We start from the raw sequence: 17079 nt of genomic DNA on the forward strand, positions 1-17079 counted from the left end.
CATACTGGTGCATGACTGGTAACAAGTGGGAATTGTTGAACATAAAATAAGAAAGACAATGCACACATTGGAAAAGGGGTACTCATTTCCATAAGGTCTAGAGAACCTGTAATGTGTAAGGGGTATGTTCAACTATCCTATACACCTATCAATAGTAGTAACCCTTACACACTATCCTCCAGAATGAGAGTCCACTGTTATACCTATGCTCCCCTTTACTCAGTTTTATTCATACCATTGTAACTCATACTACTGAACAAGTCTTCAGCAGGGAACTTTCAGTATGATTGCAGAAATTATAGAGGTTATGCAACAGGAGAATTTGTTGAGAAGAATAATGCATTTGTCTTTAATAAATCCAAGAGGAAAACAAACAAAAAAAAAACAAAAAAAAACGCCAAGGACCAAGAGTAACTACAAAAGGAAATGGATGATATTTTATCAAATAATAAAGAATTGTACTGGATGTGGCAATCCACTATATCTTTGAGGAGTTTTTTTACTACCACTGTGTACAGTTTCTCTTTTGGTGTTCCAAATGTGGGCTTATTTTTATGTTTTGAGGACTGTCATTGCTTTCTTTATGTCAGTAGCACTACTGTTACAGGTGTAGCACTATTCAGGCATCAGTTCCCTGCAATGCATTAGAGAAATTCTGTATTCATTTATTTCATTTTACTGTCTATTACAGCAGACAGCCAATAGTGCCTACCAGTGTGTACCACGTTTCAATTTTTGCTTGTTTTGTGTTTTGACTGTTATTTCCCAATGGTATACATCTAAAGAGTGTGGAAATATCTATTATTCCCCATAAACTTTGCTTTTGTTGACAAAACATTGAAATTTAATAATTCTGTATTTTCCAGTTTTTCAGCGTATTTCTGATACTTCAGTGAAGTAATACGATGTTATGTTCACTAGTTCAATTTATATCTCAGGTTGTCTGAAAGGATTAATTACATTCATAGAAGATGGTATCAAGGGACTGCAAGCATGCAACAGATAAATTTTGCTATATATGTGATCATTTTGCCAAGACAAGAGCTAAATAGTACTGAGTTTAAACATCTCTTAAGATTTATGAGGCCTACAAAGCATTCTGTGGTGTACCTGTTGGGAATCAAGACAAATTCCAGGAAATTCATTTCATTTGTGAGTACTGTGCAAGAGCCACAGAAGGTATGATAGACAATACTATGTTGTATTCTTCCTGTCAAAAAAAGTGAAGCACCTAGAAGGGGAAGAGCAAATAAAACGAAACTTCATGGGCTGAGACTGCATGTGATGTTATTTCAGTTATTACAATAGCAAGCTGAATTTAGAAAGAACTTGGCAGCACAAGCCCGCTTATCAGTGCAAAGTTGCATCCCCCATCTCCAGGATGCGTGCACTGATTAGTTGAAATGAATTCTGTGTGGGGAAAGAATAATGTCAAGTGGAAACTACTGGTAGAACCAATAAGGTGCTGACAACCTAATGAAGCAGTTTTTTTTACAGGTCTGAATAAGGGTCTGCCAGCCTTCAAATATGTGGCTTCTTTCCCAACTGTCTGAGGTAAAGGTCAAGGACTGTGCATTTGCGGCACCACAGATGAAGATGATAACATAATGCAAGGAAATCCCAAAGATGCTCAGCAAAAAGAGAAGAGAAAGTTGCTTTGAATTGCTTTATAGCAGTAATTTAGGGCTTGGGCAATTATAAAACCAAAAACTATGCGGAGTATGTCAAGGCTGCAGTGAAGAACTTCAGCATAATAAGGTGCACAATGGCCCACAAAGTCTATAGGGTGTTACGAAATTCCCATTACAAACCCATGTCCGGAAACATCATCCAGCAACACTACAGATCGTCAAAGTTACAGATGCACCTGTAAATGTATGTATATATACAGAATGATTCCGTGATGATGACACAGACTTTCTAGGAAGCTGGAGAAGTTGAATGTATCAAGCTGAGGTTAAGGGTCCTATATTGGAAACAAACAAGTAGAAAGTTTCCAGAATGAGATTTTCACTCTGCAGCGGAGTGTGCGCTGATATGAAACTTCCTGGCAGATTAAAACATCCCCCAGGCTGTGGCTAAGCCATGTCTCCGCTATATCCTTTCTTTCAGGAGTGCTAGTTCTGCAAGGTTCGCAGGAGAGCTTCTGTAAAGTTTGGAAGGTAGGAGACGAGATACTGGCAGAACTAAAGCTGTGAGTACCGGGCGTGAGTCATGCTTCGGTAGCTCAGATGGTAGAGCACTTGCCCGCGAAAGGCAAAGGTCCCGAGTTCGAGTCTCGGTCGGGCACACAGTTTTAATCTGAGTAGAAAGTTATATGCAAAAACTATTCTGATACTTCTGGCAGTGGAATACGTGTACTAGTAGTGTTGTTGCTATGATTGTAGGGTAGGCAACTTTCAGAGGGGGCACTATGGACCAAAACAAGAAAAAAGTGTAGTAAACATGGGTTCTAAAATGAATACATTAAGAGCTATGAGCACTTGCTCAATAGAGATGTTACACAGGAGCAAAGATGAACAAGTGTTCATAGCCACTAAGGTGTACATTTTAGAGCCCATGTTTACTGGGCATTCTTTCCTTATTTCGATCCACACTACCACCTCTGAAAGTTGCCTACTCTACCATTTTAGTATCAATGGTACCAGTGTTTCAGAACAGTTTTTGCTTATAGTTTTGGACTCATTACTTTCTGGTAGGTGAACCTTAACTCAAATTAATACATTTATCCTTCTCCATCATCCTCGAAAGTTTGTAACACTATCACAGAATCACCCTGTGTATACATACATTTACAGGCACTGGCACTTATAATTTTGATACTCTGTAGCACCTTTGGATGACATTTCCGGACGTGGGTTCCTATTCAAAATATTGTATATTCACTCTCCTCTACAAGTTCTAGAAGTTTGTAATGAGAATTTCCCAACAGGCCGTATATTCTCGATGCTATTCTACATACATTCACAGAGAACCTGGAAACATATTCAGAATAGCAAGGGAAATGCTTCCACCAAGATATACTGGATTTTGAAAATAGCTGTCTCAGACAGTATAAAGTAAATATAAAGGAAGCTCACATCTGCGGGTTGAGTCTCCAAAGTGACTTGCGGTACAATCATAAATCTCAAAGAGTTCTTCACTTCCGGTTCACATAGGTCAAATTTGATATACATGCAAGTTTTTTACGTTTCATCATCCAAAATAAAATGTAACTTCCCATCTTTCCAGATCTGAAATAGGTAAACTTTAAAATATTACTGTCATATTCATAAAGGCAAAATTTGAGTTGGTTAAATGGCACTTTTCATACTTCTGATACATAAGGAAGTAGGATAAGGCATTTTCAAACCAAGGACAAAAACAATGTTATGTAGTGTCAACTACTATATTTATAATCAGATGGAATAATTTTATACTGAAGACCTGATTATAAAGTTTATGCTACTCCAATACAACAACCCTTTCTTTTACATTCCTTTTTTGATACCCCAATGAAAGACTCTCCGAACAGGCAATTCAGTGAAAGTTGCATAATTCCAATTGTATCTAAAAAGTGATTTCGTGTAATACATTAAATTTCATAACATTTATTATTTCATTCGTTTACTTGCATGTCATGCTTGTTCAATATATGCTAGCGTTATTTTGCATTCTCTAATGAAGCCATAATTAAGAAAAATTAGGTTGTCAGTGTTGTTTCTCACTATTTTGTATGTGATATATATCTTATGTAAAAACCTTTTATATTGTATACACCAGTTTGGGCATAAAATAAGAAAGGTTTTGTGTATAGTTATTCATAATAACTTTGAACTTTTAATTGTCAATTTTATAGCTTTGCACAATAGTTTTGTTAACTTCATTGTTAAGAGCATATAAATAGGGGGAGCAGAAGGCTCAGAAAAGCTCAGTTGGAGCCAGTTCACAGATGCGACCACTGTGTCACACATCAGTGTAACAATCTAATTGTTGTGTCTATGTAGCCTGTTATGTGGAGTGGGCTCCCACCAAGAAGTGGTGAAGCCTGTCATCAATAAAACACTATAAAATGACTTGATACCTGGATTATTTCATGGAATTCACGTAACTAGATCCAGTTAGCAGTTGAGATGGACCAAGATGATGACTTCAGCAGCAGTGTCAACAAGAAAATTACTTGGAGTGACACCGAATGAAGATATGTACAAGCAATGAACTAAACTTTATATGTCACTGCAGAACTAATTACTAAAGTGTAATGTTTGGAAACTGTCTAGCAGTAAACATATGTATTTGTCTCAAAGTTATCTTTGAGTGGTGGAGGCCAGTGTGATCAATAACCCCCATGATCCACATTCTTGATGTCATTGGAACACAAGAATAACAACAAACTTTTCAAATTCTCTGTTTAACCAAATAATCTTTAATGTTGTATTTTTGTTGCAATTCCAGTCTCTTCCCACCATGCCCATACCAAAACAAAAATTTTGTTACACTACAAAGAATTCTGGCCACAATTATGTGATTTAATACTTAGGCACTGTGTGGTGCTCCTGTTTCTACAATTGTAATGAAAGATGAAACATGATAAATTTCACCCGCCATAGACAGAATTTACAACAGAATATCCTTGTCAAAGTGATCTGCATGTGAATAAAACAACATCATCAACTACTACTACTACTTGCACTTCTTCTTCTTCTTCAGGATGCTTTGAAACTACTGATTAAGGTTAAGATCAAATTTTGAAATACTCAAATTCCAAACTCAATAAGACACTCATGGATGACTTTTAAATACTATACCTACAAATGTGAATGACTGCCATTAGCATTATGATAATGGAAACAACAAACACAAATAAGGAAAGGCAGCCATTCACATGCAGATGATTGACAGCTGGCACACCCACCTATGATGTCCCTCCTAATAGTCATCAGGTGCATTTTCTATGGTGTTTCAGCAAATACGTGGAATTTTATTGTTGCAATGTGAAGCTGGAGTTAGCACAATAAAATACTCCTCATCACATCTTCCATGCTATGCCCAGTGTGGACAGAATGTGTGGCTTTGTTTTCTGTTACAAACAAAATGTATTTTAAAGTGGAATATTACACACCCATTTGATACAGTGGCCCCAAATTAGTCTATTGTGACATTTATTTTATCTATATGCATTAACAGAGACAGCAAAACATGAAGAATAACCAGCTCTCCTCCATCAATGACAGCACCTTTCTGACCCACACAGATTGATACCACCATGTAGTAGGTCTGCTCCGTCACTGCTGGAGTACTGGTGATTGATGTTATTTTACTAGCCCTGTTAATACATATCAATAAAACAAATATCACACTATAAAATTCTTAACAGAAAACAAAATGATGGATGCTTTCCATAGACATTTGGCATCACATAAAAGACATGATGAGCAGTATTCTTTTGGGGTGACTCCAGCTACACAATGCAAAAACAAAATTGCAAGACTCTTATGACGGATGTCCAGTATATGTCAGCTGTAGCCTTTCCTTTTCCTCACTACTTTTTATTTATACTGAAATAAATGTCATACAGCTGACTCACCATTTCACTAAATTTCTTCCCTTTACATACTTCTTCTACAGCATCCAGAACTGAATCCAAATGTTCACCCTTAAAATGTAAAATTTTATAAAGAAGTAGCATCCATGGGTCTGACGTTTTGTTTCTGAAACATCAAGAATTTTACAGAACTTATGTTCTCTGTACATAGGTATAAATAATACTGAAAAGAAGCATATTAAAATTACTGAACGATTTGTTGTCATACATACCCAGATGTAGTAGAATCCTGGAATGTTTGCCAGTGGTCTAACACATTTTTCAGCAATTTCAGTTGTTGCCATGATTCTGCAGTTGCAAGAAGCTTATGAAACAGTGATATTTCTGCTTCTACCGTGGAAAAGTCTGACTCACAGACCACCAATTTGATGTGAGACCATGCAAGGTCTACAACAGCCCTTATACGACTCAAAACCAAGCTTTTACTTCTTGCACCTGAAGGCATCACATTTTTCTGAAATTTAGATACATATTATAACTTTTGTATCATAAATCTACTACAGTCAGTTAATTAGATAAAGTAATGTTTGTAATATCTCTCTGTGATGTAGAATCTGTCAACATTACAGATGTGATGAAAAGCTACAACCAAACTTTCAGGATAGATTCCTTAAACATGGAACGAAAAAAAATTATATTAATATATGTCCAGCATTGCTTTATTTCCACATCAGAACTCACTTTCCATAACTCTTTTCCTCTTCATTTCAAGACTTCTTTCTGTGCCATTATAGATTCCCTGGTTCCTTTACCTTTCCTAAGGCCTAGTTGTTTTTCTCCTAAATCTTGGTTAACCTTTCTTTAACAATTCTGAGTAGAATTTTTGGAAGTTGGCTTACTAACATCTAGGTTCTATAATTTAAACAATCATTGATATTTTCTTTATTAGGTATAGTAATTGTTTTATTCTTTGGTCAAATGTTTGAGTGTAAAAAGATCATGACTCACTATAAATTAAACAAGGACTTTTTTTCAGAATTTTCAGACAGGAATGGACAAATGGATTATCAAATTAACTAGCACGATCTCTAGTTTTGCAAATTCCAACACCAAATTCCAAATCCTTAGAACGTGACAGTGCAATACCAATCCAAGATCCAATTCTGGAATACTGATCTTTAGGGGTGGCCTGCCAGTAGCCAATTTGACCAGCCTGTCAGTGAGTTCATTTCCCAGGATCCCAACATGACCTGGAGTCCAGACAAAGATCACCAAGCATCCACGCTGTTTGAGGACAAAAAGGGAATCCTGGATAGTCGGGACCAAGGGATGGTGTGGGGAAAATTGGTCAACAGTTTGTAAACTGCTCAAACAATCACTACAGATGGGGAAGGACTCACTGGCACAGGAACAGATATGCACAAGAGTACAAGAGATGGGTACCAGCTCCACAGTGGAAACACTGCAGCCATCTGGCAAGAAGCAGATTTCATCCCACATGAACGTTAGCAAAGCCAGCATGACCGGAGCTGTCAAGTCGTCAGTGTAACTACTACTGAACCCTGAAACAAGTCAAGAATGGAGAAGAACTGATGGCAGAAGGCCTCAGGATTAGCCAAGTCTTTCGAATTTTGTGACAGATCAAGATAGAGCCCTGGGCAAAGTATGCTCATGAACGTGTACATGAGAGGGGACAGAGAAGAGGTGGTGGAGGGGAAAGTTGGAGTTCAGAAAAAAGGTGACCAGGTGCAGATGGCAATTGTAACTCCAGACCTGGGCCACTGTTGAGGTAGGTGGATCTCTGTATCTAGGAGGAAGAGATGGTAGCTCGGGTGCTCTAGCGAGCAGCAGATGTGTAACGCATAAGCGATCAACTGTTGCTGACGGAGAACCCGCAATGGTGGAACCCCTGCCTCTGCTAGGAGGCTGATCACGGGGCTACTCCAAAAGGCACAAGCTGCCAATTGTACCCCACAATCGTGTAACAGGAAGGATCCAATAAAGTCTTCAACTCACCATACTTTCAAGTAACTTGCACAGACAGTGGCTAAAGTGACTGAATGACAGTATTCCATCTGAAGAGGCAGTTTTTCAGATTTAAAAAAGGGAATAATGACACTTTCTAGTCATTGGAAAGAGAATTCCTCCTTGCTCCTGAGACGGTTAAAAAGGACACATGTATGACATTGGCTATCCATTGATAAGTGTTGAAGTATTTGGTTGTGCACCCAGCCTGATACAGGAGCCATGTCACTGCAGAGAGCAAGGGCACTGGTGAATTCCCACTCACTAAATGGGGCTCCAGGCAGTGGGAAGCTAAAGATAAAGGGAGTTGTTCATGAGATTGCCATTTGAGAAGATGGAATGTGAGAGGATAGTGTACTGACTCTCAGGCCTGGTTGAAATGTTGCGCAAAATGCTCTGCAATAGAGTCCAGGCTGGTGAGGATAACACCATTTATGGAAATTTGAGGGACACAAGTAGGAGGAAGACAGCCAAAAATGCACCTCACCTTTCCCCATACCTACAAAGAGGGAGTATGTGGTCCTGTGGCACCAATATGTCATTCCCAAAAAATTCATGGAAACTGGAACAAACCAAGTGAAGGGGGAAAGGGTTTTGCTTCAGGTTGGCAGGCTTGGTTGTACCCCCAGATGGCAGGCAGGGAGAGGAAGGCATGTGGGCACTACTCAGTCACAGTAAGCAATGTCTTTCATGCAGTTGTTGCCGGGAAATTTGATATCCCCAAAAAGGTGAGAGGTAGCTCAGGTAGCAGATGTGTGATCCCTGTGTTGTCAGGGGACAAGCCAGATGGGTATGTAACAGCCCCACCACATGGACTGGCTACATGTCCAGGTGACCCAGCAAGGGAGTGGGGGGTCTACAGCGGGGAAGGAGGAGGGTGGGGGAAGAGGAAGCGATGCCAGAGATGGTAGGAAGGGATTTCTTCCCCAAATGGCTCACACTACATAAACAATTTAGAAACGGTGGTCAAACCCAAAGGGGGAGACCAGAATAAAAGGGAGAGTAGAAACACAAGACACAAGAAGAAAAGGGAATAGTGGAACCGAGGGAATAGTGGGATCACAATAAAAGGAAACTCTGAGGGAGAAAGAGGATGGGTGGGAGAAGGTCATCAGGAGGGGGAGGAGCTAGGATGGGAAGGAGTGGATATTGGGACAGAAATGCAACCTACGAGGGCCCCATGCACTCTCTTACCCACAAAAGAGCTGTGGATCCCCTAGGGGAAGCAGCAGTTTAGAATGGAAGGACTACCTACAACTACAATGGAACTGCTCATTGATGATGACAACAGTTTGCATAAAGCGTGACCATCTTTTTTAAGAGCTGAAGAATTTATCAGAATTCCAATTACTTTAGGAATTGTGGATTTCTTACTTTCATGAAAAAAATAAATATAAAAAAGCATAAATTGAAATTTCTTTGCTTATCTTGATGTATATACTCTTAATAGTAATTGAAAACTGATTGATGTTTAAATATACGTATTTCATGCTTTCTGAATGCAACTTGGAAAAAAAAAATTAAAAAAAATAAAAAAATTGAAGAAAGGTCATATGTTCTGTATAATCACTTCCCTGAAAATAAGAAACAAAATAGATTAGAGAAACATTTGATGTCCCTTTGAAGGATTCCTGAAATCATTTACTTCTTTTTATTGGGAAAAGCGAATGAGCAAGAACAATGACGATGACAGCACTTGTAAGGGAGACATTATTTCTTGTGAAAAATGCATTTTCTTTCCTGGTATCTGAAGGATTCTTTATTGAAATGTTTTTGAGACTCAAAAATTGTTGGAAATTTTTTACATCTTCAGGCACAGTTTACAAAAATATATCAAGGCCATGCAACATGAGACTGCAGTCTACATAAACAACAAGACAAATATCCTCCAGTACTCTTTAAAATTCATAGATTGTAAGTCAAACACTTAACTTTAAAGACAGAAATAAGCCTGTTGTAACTCCACAAGAAAAATAAAAAAAATGAAAAATCTATAAAACTCTTGTGTGCACCCTACACGTCCACCCCACACATATTAAGCTAGCTGAGTAGCAGTCTCTGATATGTCATGCACATATGACCCATTTAGGTGACTCTCCATCCAATCCACATAATGATAGCTGTAGGAAACCCAGAAGTATCAGTGTAAGGCAGAAACAAATGCCTCCCACAGGTGAGAGTATTAAAATCCTAAAAGTAAACTGTTCAAGCATTCACAATAAAGTCCAAGATTTTGAAGTGCTCATGAAAAGCAGTGAAGTGCATATAATACTAGGTACAGAAAGCTGGTTGAAACCTGGAATTGATAGCAGTGTGATTTTAGGGGGAAATTTAAGTGTGTACTAAAAAGGATATGGAAATAGGAAATGGAAGTGGTGTATTTGTTGCAGTAGAGAAGCAAATCAGATCCATTGACATAATATTTGGACTGCATGTGAGATTGTTTGGCGAAGACTCAGTATCAAAGGTGGTCATAAAATGATAACCGGATCCTTCTACTGCCTACCAGAATCATCTCTGATGTAACCGAAAACTTCAGAAAAAATCTTAGTCCACTTGTATGTAAGTTCCCCAATCATACTGTAATCACTGGTGGAGACTTTAATCAGCCAAAAAGTAATTGGCAAAATTACATTTTTGTTAGTGGTGTGTATGATAAGACATCATGTGAACTTTACTAAATGCCTTCTCTGAAAAGTACCTAGAAAATATAGTTAGAACCCAATTCATGAAGGAAATATATTGGATCTAATGGCAACAAATAGACCTGACCTCTTTAAAGGATGCCCACGTCGAAACTGGTATCAGTACCCATGACCCAGTTATGGCAACAATGATTACTGCATTGCAAAGAACAATTAAAAGAAGCAGAAAGATACATATGTTCAATAAACTAGACAAAAAATCAGTAGTGTCATATCTCAATGAGGAACTTGAAACTTTCAGCACAGTGAAGGAGCACGTATAGGAACTATGGCTCAAGTTTAAAAAAAATACATAAACACACACTGAATAGATTATGTACCCAGTCAAACAGTCCATAATGTGAGCAAAACTCCATGGTATATAGTCACCGTAAAGACACTTCTAGAGAAAAACAGAGATTACTGCATAATAGGTGTAAAATAAAGCGTAGGTCTATAGATAGGGAGATGCTAAATGAAATGCATTTGGCTGTCAAGGGAGCAATGCACAATTCTTTCAGCAAGCAGCTCAGCAGAATACTGTCAAATGATCTTTCATACAGCTCAAAGAAATTCTTGTCGTATGTAATGGCCGTCAGTGGCACCAAAGTTAATGTCCAGTCCCTAGCGAATGAGACAGGAACTGAAATTGAGGGCAGCAAAGCAAAAGCTGAAATGCTTAACCTTGTTTTCAAATCTTCCTTTACAAAGGAAAACCCAAGAGACCTGTCCCTATTTAATCCTTGTACCACTGAAAAAATGAATGAAATAAGCATTAGTGTCAGTGGTGTTGAGAAACAGCTGAAATTGTTAAAATTGAACAAAGCTGCAGGGTCCATTGGAATTGCTGTCACATTCTATACTGAATTTGCAGCTGAATTAGCCCCTCTTCTAACTATAATCTATCGTAGATCTCTTGAATAAAAAGCGGAGCATAGATCTTGGAAGAAAACACAGGTCATAAAAGTTCACAAGAAGGGTAGTAGAAGTGATCCACAAAGTTATCATCCAATTTCCTTGACATACATTTGTCGTAGAACCATAGAACATATTCTGAGCTCAAACATAATAAGTTACCGTATTTACTCGAATCTAAGCCGCACTCGAATCTAAGCTGCACCTGAAAAATGAGACTCGAAATCAAGGAAAAAAATTTTTCCGAATCTAAGCCGCACCTGAAGTTTGAGACTCGAAGCAGAGAGAAAAGTTTTAGGCCACACCTCCAACTCGAAACAAAGTTGGTCAATTGTAATATGAGACACAATTTAGGTCGAATAAATGACGATACAGCTACAGTAGTTTGGTTGTCGTAAGCTTAGCAGTTAAGCTTTACCAGGTAGGCATTGCTATGCGTCAGGTGCTCCGTCCGTATTTATACGGGTACCCTTCCTTTTTCACGTGCTTCGTCTGGTTTGAATTGATTGCTTATTTTTCTTTCATCTGATAAGTGCCGTTCTCTTTGTTATAGGTGTTTACGTCACTCTAAGCTGAAAATGCATTACTGTACTGTGTCACACATTGTTCGTCGCATTCTGATAATGAGTATTTACGGCCTGTCGCCGCTCGCGGCATGGGTTGCTTTTGTGCGCGCTACCGCCGCTTACGATTTAAAAAAAAGAAGAGAGAGGAATCGTCTCATTAGCGAAACAATGGCAAGAGACTGCTATTTGTTGTTACTTACACTGCTGCTTTCTTTGATAATGATCAACAAGAACCAAATAATAGGCTGCGTATGATGCAAGATGTTCTGAACGAGAGTTTAGCGAAAACTTTTCTCCGTTTGAAAATCTTTGCAGACGCCTCTTTAGTAATTATATTCTGCACAGAAATTAGTCATCTTAGATTTAAAAATCTAGTCAATTCCCGTGCTTCAATTCTGACTGTATCACTATTAGGCATAAGAATAATACGAATATAAACATGACATGATATGTATATTCTTCCGCGTTTGCTGTTGTCGCACTCTAGTTTCGTAGTTTATTGGGCAGAAAGGATTTAAATGACATAGCAGCAAACACGAAAGAATACACGGCAAAATGTTTATATTCGTATTATTCTTATGGTGAAGAGAATACTGCGTGTGATTCACAATTCATAAAAGTTCCTATTAGCAACCATCTCTTCTCACAGGTAAGAAAAAATTCAGAACGTAGAGTTGGGCATGTTGACAAACATCCCAAACGGTCTTGCCAGTCGGATTTTCGTAGTACATTGAAATGCTGCTACATTCGAAGATGAACAATACGGAATCTGTATTTACTTCGTTGGATAATGTATGAAAATGAAGTGGTTGAAACTCGGGGCAGAGAAAAAAGCTCGTCTTCCACCTTTTTTTTTTTAAATTTTTTTACTGACGCAGAGGTTTTGCCGCCAGTATTTATTTGCATGCCTGTGTAGCGCTACATATATTCGACGGCAGAAGTTAGTTGTGGCGGCACCTACCAACATTTTTCAAACTTCCGCTTATTTTGCACTCGATTCTAAGCCGCAGGCGGTTTTTTTGGTTACAAAAACTGGAAAAAAGGCGCGGCTTAGATTCGAGTAAATACGGTATCTTCAACAGAATGACCTCAGTGCCAAACAACATGGATTTCAAAAACATTAATCATGTGAAACCAAACTCACACTTTTCTCGCACGAGATGCTGAAAGTTTTGCATCAAGGCAATAAGGTAGATGCTGTATGTGTTGATTTCAGAAAAGCATTTGACTCAGTACCACAGCTATGCTTACTGTCAAAAGTTCAATCTTATGGGGTATCAACTGAAATTTGTGCTGGTTTGAGGACTTTTTGGTAGGGAGGACAAAATTTGTGACTAGACTGACGACTTTTTGGTAGGAAGAACACAGCATGTTAACTTGGACGGAGAGTCGTCATCATTAGTTGCAGGAGTAGCCTTGGGTGTACCCCAGGGAAATGTGTTGGTACCCTTGCTGCTCATGTTGTGTATTAATGACCTTGTAGGCAATATTAATAGTAACATCAGATCTTTTGCAGATGATGCAGTATTCTATAATGAAGTTACATAATATTCACTCAGATCTTGGTAAGATTTCAAAGTGGTGCAAAGATTGGCAACTTGCTGTAAATCTTCAGAAATGTAAACTTGTGCACTTCACAAAACAAAGAAATATAGTATCAAGGACCATATTATCAATGAGTTGCTGCTGGAAAAAGCCAACTCATATAAATACCTAGGTGTAACATTCTGTACAGATATGAAATGGAATGATCACATAGGCTCAGTCGTGGGTAAAGCAAGTGGTAGATTTCAGTTTATTGGTAGAATACTGGGAAGTGCAAACAGTCTACAAAGGAGATTGCTTACAAATCACTTGTGCCAATCCTACAATATTGCTCAAGTATATGGGACTCACAGCAAACCGGGTTAACAAAGGATATTTGACATATACAGCAAACGGCACCACAAATGGTCACAGGTTTGTTTAATCTGTGGAAGAATGTCACAGAGATACTGAAGGAACTGAACTGGACGACTCTTGAAGATACGAGGGTTGAAACTTTAATAGTGGCAACTATTTATTTACAGATCGTAAAAAACAGATACATGTTTCAAAGTTTTACTGACCTTCAAAGTAGTCACCAGCATTGTGTATAACCCATTGCCAGCAATGTGGAAGTCGCAGGATACTCTTAGCAGTGCCAGTTGTGTTGACAGTTCGAGCAGTGCAGTCTATTGCCCGAGAAATTTGTAGCAGTTCTGAAGTGAATGCCCTGAAGTGTTTCCTTCAGTTTAGAAATCGAGTTGAACTCACGAGGGCTTAAGTCAGGGGAGTGCAGGTAGGTGGTATAGCACTTAGCAGCCCCATCAGTCAAACAAATCAGTATCGGCTTGCACTGTATGTGCTTGAGCATTGCCCTGCAAAATGACGGCCAGGTCCTACAGAAAGTGTCATCATTTCTGTCTCTAAGCTGATCGTAGGTTGTGTTACAAAAATGAACAGCATAGAGACAGAAGTGATGACATTTTCTGCAGGACCTGACCATCATTTTGCAGGACAATGCTCAAGCACGTACCATGCAAGCTGTTACTGATCTGTTTGACTGATGGGGCTGCTAAGTGCTGTACCACCTACTGCACTCCCTTGACTTAAGCCCTCATGAGTTCAACTCAATTTCTAAACTGAAGGAAACACTTCACAGCATTCACTTCCGAACTGCTACAAATTCATCAGGCAATAGACCACGCCGCTCGATCTGTCAACACAACTGGCACTGCTAAGAGTATCCAACGACTTCCACATTGCTGGCAATGGGTTATACACAATGCTGGTGACTACTTTGAAGGTTAGTAAAACTTTGAAACATGTATCTATTTTGTACAAGCTGTAAATAAATAGTTGCCACCATTAGAGTTCCAAGCCTCATAGATTAAATATCCTCAGAAACTCTATTAACAAAGTTTCAAGAACGGGCTTTAAATGGTGACTCTAGGAATATACTACAGCCCCCTAGATATTGCTCACCTATGAATCGTGAGTATAAGATTAGAATAATTACTGCATGCACAGCGGCATTCAAACCATCATTCTTCCTGCGTTCCATACCTGAGTGGAACAGGAAGAACACCTAATAACTGTCACATTGGGATGTACCCTCTGCCAAGCACCTCACCATGGTTTGTAGAGTATAAATGTAGATGTAGAACCGTGTCAGTGGCAATGGCAGCTCCTAGGCGTGAACTCGTAATAATGGGAAATCCTCAACTGCGACCTGTGTTTCAATATCAAGATGGAAGACAAGCAATTCTTCACAATCAAATTTGGTATCAGGATCCACAGGAAGGCGAGACAAGGCATCCACACTGGCATCTTTGGACGTAGGTCGAAAATAGATTATTAACTGTAACGAAACAAATAGTACCCAGCATTGTAAGTGGCATGCTGCTTTGTCAGGCAAGGAAAACAAGGATTTATGGTCAGTAATGTAAACATGGAGGGATTAAAAAAAAATTCTGGAGACTACAGACTATGGCAAGAGCCTCTTTTTCCATCTGAGAGTAACGTTGCTGGGCCAGGGGGAGAAAGCAACTGCTCGTTCAGAGCTGTTGGCGTATCAGTGCGCAAGGACTGCACCAAGGCCATACTGTAAGGCATCAATCCCCTAAACTATGTGCTGGTCCACAGAAAATGTAACTAAACAAGGGGCCACGAGTAGTTTGGATTTCACCATATGAAAAGCATTTTCACAATGCACGCTCAAGCAAAAAGGTACATTCTTATGTGACAAGGCATGCAACAGATGGGCCAATGTGGCAGCCCTTGGCAGGAATTTATGGTAGTAGGTGCAACCACAACGGAGGGGTATCTGTTGAGAGGCCAGACAAACATGTGGTTCCTGAAGAGGGGCAGCAGCCTTTTCAGTAGTTGCAGGGGCAACAGTCTGGATGATTGACTGATCTGGCCTTGTAACATTAACCAAAACGGCCTTGCTGTGCTGGTACTGCAAACGGCTGAAAGCAAGGGGAAACTACAGCCGTAATTTTTCCCGAGGACATGCAGCTTTACTGTATGATTAAATGATGATGGCGTCCTCTTGGGTAAAATATTCTGGAGGTAAAATAGTCCCCCATTCGGATCTCCGGGCGGGGACTACTCAAGAGGACGTCGTTATCAGGAGAAAGAAAACTGGCGTTCTACGGATCGGAGCGTCGAATGTCAGATCCCTTAATCGGGCAGGTAGGTTAGAAAATTTAAAAAGGGAAATGGATAGGTTAAAGTTAGATATAGTGGGAATTAGTGAAGTTCGGTGGCAGGAGGAACAAGACTTTTGGTCAGGTGATTACAGGGTTATGAATACAAAATCAAACAGAGGTAATGCAGGAGTAGGTTTAATAATGAATAAAAAAATAGGAGTGCGGGTTAGCTACTACAAACAGCATAGTGAACGCATTATTGTGGCCAAGATAGACACAAAGCCCATGCCTACTACAGTAGTACAAGTTTATATGCCAACTAGCTCTGCAGATGATGAAGAAATTGATGAAATGTATGACGAGATAAAAGAAATTATTCAGGTAGTGAAGGGAGACGAAAATTTAATAGTCATGGGTGACTGGAATTCTTCAGTAGGAAAAGGGAGAGAAGGAAACATAGTAGGTGAATATGGATTGGGGGGAAGAAATGAAAGAGGAAGCCGCCTTGTAGAATTTTGCACAGAGCATAACTTAATCATAGCTAACACTTGGTTCAAGAATCATAAAAGAAGGTTGTATACCTGGAAGAATCCTGGAGATACTAAAAGGTATCAGATAGATTATATAATGGTAAGACAGAGATTTAGGAACCAGGTTTTAAATTGTAAGACATTTCCAGGGGCAGATGTGGACTCTGACCACAATCTATTCGTTATGAGCTGTAGATTAAAACTGAGGAAACTGCAAAAAGGTGGGAATTTAAGGAGATGGGACCTGGATAAACTGAAGAACCAGAGGTTGTACAGAGTTTCAGGGAGAGCATAAGGGAACAATTGACAGGAATGGGGGAAAGAAATACAGTAGAAGAAGAATGGGTAGCTTTGAGCGATGAAGTAGTGAAGGCAGCAGAGGATCAAGTAGGTAAAAAGACGAGGGCTAGTAGAAATCCTTGGGTAACAGAAGAAATATTGAATTTAATTGATGCAAGGAGAAAATATAAGAATGCAGTCAATGAAGCAGGCAAAAAGGAATACAAACGTCTCAAAAATGAGATCGACAGGAAGTGCAAAATGGCTAAGCAGGGATGGCTAGAGGACAAATGTAAGGATGTAGAGGCTTGTCTCACTAGGGGTAAGATAGATACTGCCTACAGGAAAATTAAAGAGACCTTTGGAGAGAAGAGAACCACT

At 39.2% G+C, this 17079-nt stretch overlaps 1 protein-coding gene across 2 annotated transcripts in view; it reads right to left on the minus strand.

The window, feature by feature from the left end:
• Positions 1-17079, minus strand: part of LOC126190945 (NBAS subunit of NRZ tethering complex-like) — a 410919-nt gene that overhangs the window by 24425 nt on the left and 369415 nt on the right. For both annotated transcript variants that reach the window (XM_049931590.1, XM_049931589.1), the window contains exons 38-39: positions 5797-6038; positions 5567-5690 (exon numbers count right to left, since the gene is read on the minus strand). In XM_049931590.1, the coding sequence (XP_049787547.1) occupies positions 5567-5690; positions 5797-6038 (366 nt within the window). The remainder of the gene's footprint in view (positions 1-5566; positions 5691-5796; positions 6039-17079) is intronic.

This window comes from Schistocerca cancellata, chromosome 6 (genome assembly GCF_023864275.1).
Source record: "Schistocerca cancellata isolate TAMUIC-IGC-003103 chromosome 6, iqSchCanc2.1, whole genome shotgun sequence".
NCBI classification, from domain to species: domain Eukaryota; kingdom Metazoa; phylum Arthropoda; class Insecta; order Orthoptera; family Acrididae; genus Schistocerca; species Schistocerca cancellata.